Source organism: Rhagoletis pomonella, unplaced genomic scaffold (assembly GCF_013731165.1).
Source record: "Rhagoletis pomonella isolate Grant_MI unplaced genomic scaffold, Rhpom_1.0 Rhpom_scaffold_00007, whole genome shotgun sequence".
In the NCBI taxonomy this organism is placed as follows: Eukaryota; Metazoa; Arthropoda; class Insecta; order Diptera; family Tephritidae; genus Rhagoletis; species Rhagoletis pomonella.
This window is the reverse complement of record NW_023458561.1, coordinates 18,404,482-18,409,003: the sequence shown is the minus strand read 5'-3', so window position 1 is coordinate 18,409,003 and position 4,522 is coordinate 18,404,482. Positions and strand designations below refer to the sequence as shown.

Here is a 4,522-nt window from a genome sequence, read left to right as displayed (position 1 = left end):
AAATGGGAGGAAATATTCGTGAGTAGGGTTCCCTTGGTGAAGGCCGGCCAACATACTATAATCCCATAAAGGAGAATCCCGCGGCACATACTCGGGCTCAACCACCATTTCTTACAAATGGCCCTCTTGCCCGAATATAAGGCCACAGACGCCTTCCCATAACGCTGGACTATGTTCTACTTCCAGCTCAGTTTTCTGTCGAGGAAATCCCTCAAGAATTTTGCTTTATTCAGGCGGAGTTCTCCGAATTGACGCAGACGCCACAGCGCTTCGACCACCTTGATACATCGCGAAGTGCCCTCTGCATCAATTTGCACAGCTATATGCGATAGCTTCGACATCCGCATACACAACCTTGGCGCTTCCCAGTTTCGACTCTTGCAATAGAGAATTCACGGTTAAGTTCCAACGGTGTGGCGAGAGCACGCCACCTTGCGGTGTGCCCCTTGTCACATATCTTGAAGCCAAGTTCTCACCCACGTTTTCCGTGATCGCCTTGCAGAAGAGCATTTGGCTTATAAACTGTCCACCTCTAGTATTATGGCCGCTGAATTTATATTGTTACAAGCTCCGTCAATGTTTAGAAAGGCTACAAGACAATAATTCGTGCTGCTGAAGGACTTTTCAATAAAACTGACCAGGCTATTTTTTTTTTCATACTGAATTTAATATTTTTAGATATTCCTTATTATCCATTTAAGATAAATTATTTTGGTTCTCTTCAATAACACCAATGTCTCCTCGTAGAGACCAGCCTTTGGTTTGCACTTTTTGTATCCCAGGGAAAAAACAATTTTGAAGCTAGAGTTAAAAAAACCAAATCGGTTTCTATGTTATTGTTTATAAACATTCGTTTGTTCCTACTAATGGCTAAATAAGACCTTTTTATAATTTTTCTATAAGTTATGTCCCTGATAATTGCACATAAGGACAATAGATGAAAAACGTAGTCGAAAGAAATTTTTGTTAAATGCTTTTGCAAATACCGCTCTAACATGGGCTCAATAAGACTCAAAGGAGATCCTGAAAATGGAGTCCGAAAGGCGTCAGTTATGAGGCCAATTAGAGCAATATAAGAGTCTCTAAAAGAGGCTCAAATAATTCATATATATAAGGCCAAAAACTGTCTTAAAAAAGAGTCCAAACTGAGCCGTATATGAGGCTAATATGAGTCCAATATGACTCATATTATTTCTCATTTGATTTACGAATTTAAGCTCATATAAGTCGACCTTCAGAGGAAGGGACTCTTCTGACTCTTAACTGAGCGAGAGTAAAGGCTCCTTAATGACACCAAATATTTGGGGGGAATATGCATATTCATACAACCATATAACACCTTTGGATACACGATCGTGTAACCATTGGACATAATGTTAGCAATTAAAAAATCTGCAACATTCTTAAGAGGAACAACCTGGCGTTTTGTGGAAAAGCAAGTCCCTGCCACTCGTCCCCCAAAATATTAATCAGCCTCATTGCGAAAGTCGACAATTAGACTAAATTGAACGACTCGACAACATTGGCATTGTCTACTGTCGTGCCGAAATAAATAAAAGGCGAAAATCGTCGAAAACTATCCATTAGTCGAGTCAAAATGTTAGGCAATGCAATGCAACTTTCGATACGACTCGACTCTCAAAAAAAGGCTTGCACTCAACACGGCAATCACTATGAGTCTGAATATAACTCTTTCTCGTTGCATTGGCATTAAATGAGTACGTCGAAAATCGTCTCTGACGAAACCTCCCATCATCCCTCGAATATTTTGAGTTCTCAAAAGCATTCGCCTCTAAAGTTGCTTTCTTATTATAAATAATTTTACTAATAAAGGAACTTCGCGGTATGTATGTATGGTTGTACTTGAAACAGAAAATTTTTATTCATTACTGATGAAAAACGCAGTCGAACTGCTACAAATATTTATTTTTCTTTTATTTAATACAAAGTCTTCCGTGCATATACATACATATTTTTTCGTAAATATATCATTCGCTGAATTATTTTAATTTTTGAACCATATCGTAATGGAAAAGTATTAAAATTATAATGGAGGGACACATAAAATAACTCCTTCCTATAATTATAAAATTAATTCGTATTTAATTATTTGAATTAATAATAAACCAAAGATGTATATGTATTACAATGAAAGGGCAGCGATTTTTGCTCGCTCAGTACTTTTGTTGTATCACCAATAACCGTTTTTAGGGTAGAGTATATCGCACATACGGCACTTCCACATCTTCCCCATCTTCGTCGTTACAGCAAATCTCAAATACCAAAGAGCGTTCGTGTGAATCAATACGTTTCCTTGAAACACGCCGCACGACTTCAGTCATGGGCAGAGGCAAACGCTCCGCGCATTTAGCTTTTGGCATGAAGAACGAGTAAAGCATTGAGACGCCCTGCGACAACATTGTAATCTGAAGCTTCTCCTTTTTATCGAAGTAGTCAAGAAATTCCTGCAGTGTTAGCTCTCCAGCAACTTCAAAGCGATCCCACAGCGTCCATTCTTTGCCATAGTATGAATTCTTCGCGGCAGGCATAGGCTCCGAGAATGCAATGAATGGCAAAGCCAAATTTGCAAAAGCATTTTTAAATTTATCCATAGCTTTATGTCTAAAGTAAGAAAGCAAATATGTTTTAAAATCAAATATGGAAATCACTTAACGTTTAATTACCCTAAAATTAATTTCATGACTTCTAGAACAGCTAAGCCGGACACTAGTGATGTAGTTGTGGCAATAGCTGGAATAATTTTTCCAGCAATCAGTTTAGACTTGTGACGATCAGCTGGGGGAATCTTGTAATTGGCGGCACGCAGGTTGGATGCAGCAACTATAAAGTCCATATGCAAATTATTATCGTCGTCTTTTTCGAATTCCAATGGTTTGACAACAAGTGGAGTTTTACTTTCCCTAAGTGCCTGTAGCTCAGTTAAAATCTTGTTTACTCGGTCTTGATCTACGTCTGAACTGTCGTAATTGTTGGCTGCAGCGGCGGCAGCACTTTCGTTGGTCTCAATTTTTACGCCAGATCGTGGCTTGAATTCCGGAACCTGAATATTTGAAAAATAAAATTCCATTAAATCTTATTTTCCTAGTACATACACCCACCGCGACCATACCATTTGGCCACAGTATTAATATTTGTCATAAATTAATTTAAAAATAACGGTAAAAAAATTACTTCCACACCACTCGCAAACAGTTCACATAATAGTTGCGTTCCAGATGATATACGATATGCAGGTTTTTACAGGAAGTCGTTCCAGGTGACCACCATCCATAAGGTTTATTAATGAAGAAAACAGCTGTTCATGCAAATCGTGAATATCGTGAAGCATCTGGAACGCAACTATTATGGTCGATATTATTACATTCAAGGATGCAATAATCAGCATAAAGCTGAAAAATTGGTACGAATGTTGCGAACTCTTATAAAAGAAATGTAAAATGTCTCCATCAAATCCGCAACTGCAAAAAAAAGTATTCAAGGTCAATAGTCACATAAATCGCGTTTATGCAATTTTCAGCCAAACGGTTTTATCATCAAAATAGGAAAGAAAAAAGTGTAGATCATGTAATTATCCATAAAAACTGTTATTACACTTTGTTCCAGATAATTACCATTTCTGAGATATAGTGATTAAAATAGTTGTGTTCTCCATAATACTTCCACTATACTTGGGAGGTAGTGTACTTGCGAGCGTTTTCATCAAGGAATGAAACCAAACCGCAACCGTTATTTTAACATGGAAAGGAACGAGACCAAAAGCTCCTCAAGCACAGAATCAGGTTTCAATCGGTTTGGAGAAACCTATAAAAATCCGGTGAGGTATCTGGCAACCACAAATTTGTTTTTGAAGAAAAACATAATGAAGAACCATGATTCAATAATAAATAATTGAATCATGATGAATAATTGAATCATGATGAAGAACTTGCTTCCAAGTTGATCACACATACTGATTGTCAAAATTCATTTGAATTGACTGTGACGTAGTCTGCCTTCTGTTTAATGTCGCAAAAAAAGTTTAGAATAACTTGGAAGCAAGGCTGCAAACCACTCCAAAAAACGAGACGATTCGGTTCAGTGGTTCGAACCAATCAGAAAAAGCTTGTACCGACTCAAGAACCGGTTTATTTCTGAACCGCGGTTCGGTTCAAACGGTTCAATTATTTGAATGCCAAAGGAATTAATATTACAAAAATATTATAAATCCTCGTACATATATAAAAATAAAAGGCTTTGTTATTGAGATCAAATTCAAATATCAACATGTATAGTGGAGAAAAAAAAAAGGGACGCGACATTTTTAAAATTTTTGCAATTTTTTTTTTATTTAATGTCTATTGTTTTAAATATAGTGCATCTTCTAATAAAAACCGAACAGATCCAAATTAAAAATTTGTGCACAAAATTATGAAAATTCTTCAAAATTTCATCTAAATAATAAAAATTTCTGGAAAAATAAAGTTTTAGTTGATTTTTGGCAATTTTTTTACGGTTTTTCTTC

General features: G+C 36.6%; 1 protein-coding gene across 2 annotated transcripts in view; it reads right to left on the bottom strand.

Moving 5' to 3' along the window:
• Positions 1–2,009: 2,009 nt before the first annotated feature.
• Positions 2,010–4,522, bottom strand: part of LOC118742400 (ubiquitin-like modifier-activating enzyme 1) — a 19,776-nt gene continuing 17,263 nt past the window's right edge. For both annotated transcript variants that reach the window (XM_036474452.1, XM_036474451.1), the window contains exons 6-7: positions 2,685–3,061; positions 2,010–2,622 (exon numbers count right to left, since the gene is read on the bottom strand). In XM_036474452.1, the coding sequence (XP_036330345.1) occupies positions 2,208–2,622; positions 2,685–3,061 (792 nt within the window). In that variant the 3' untranslated portion in view covers positions 2,010–2,207. The remainder of the gene's footprint in view (positions 2,623–2,684; positions 3,062–4,522) is intronic.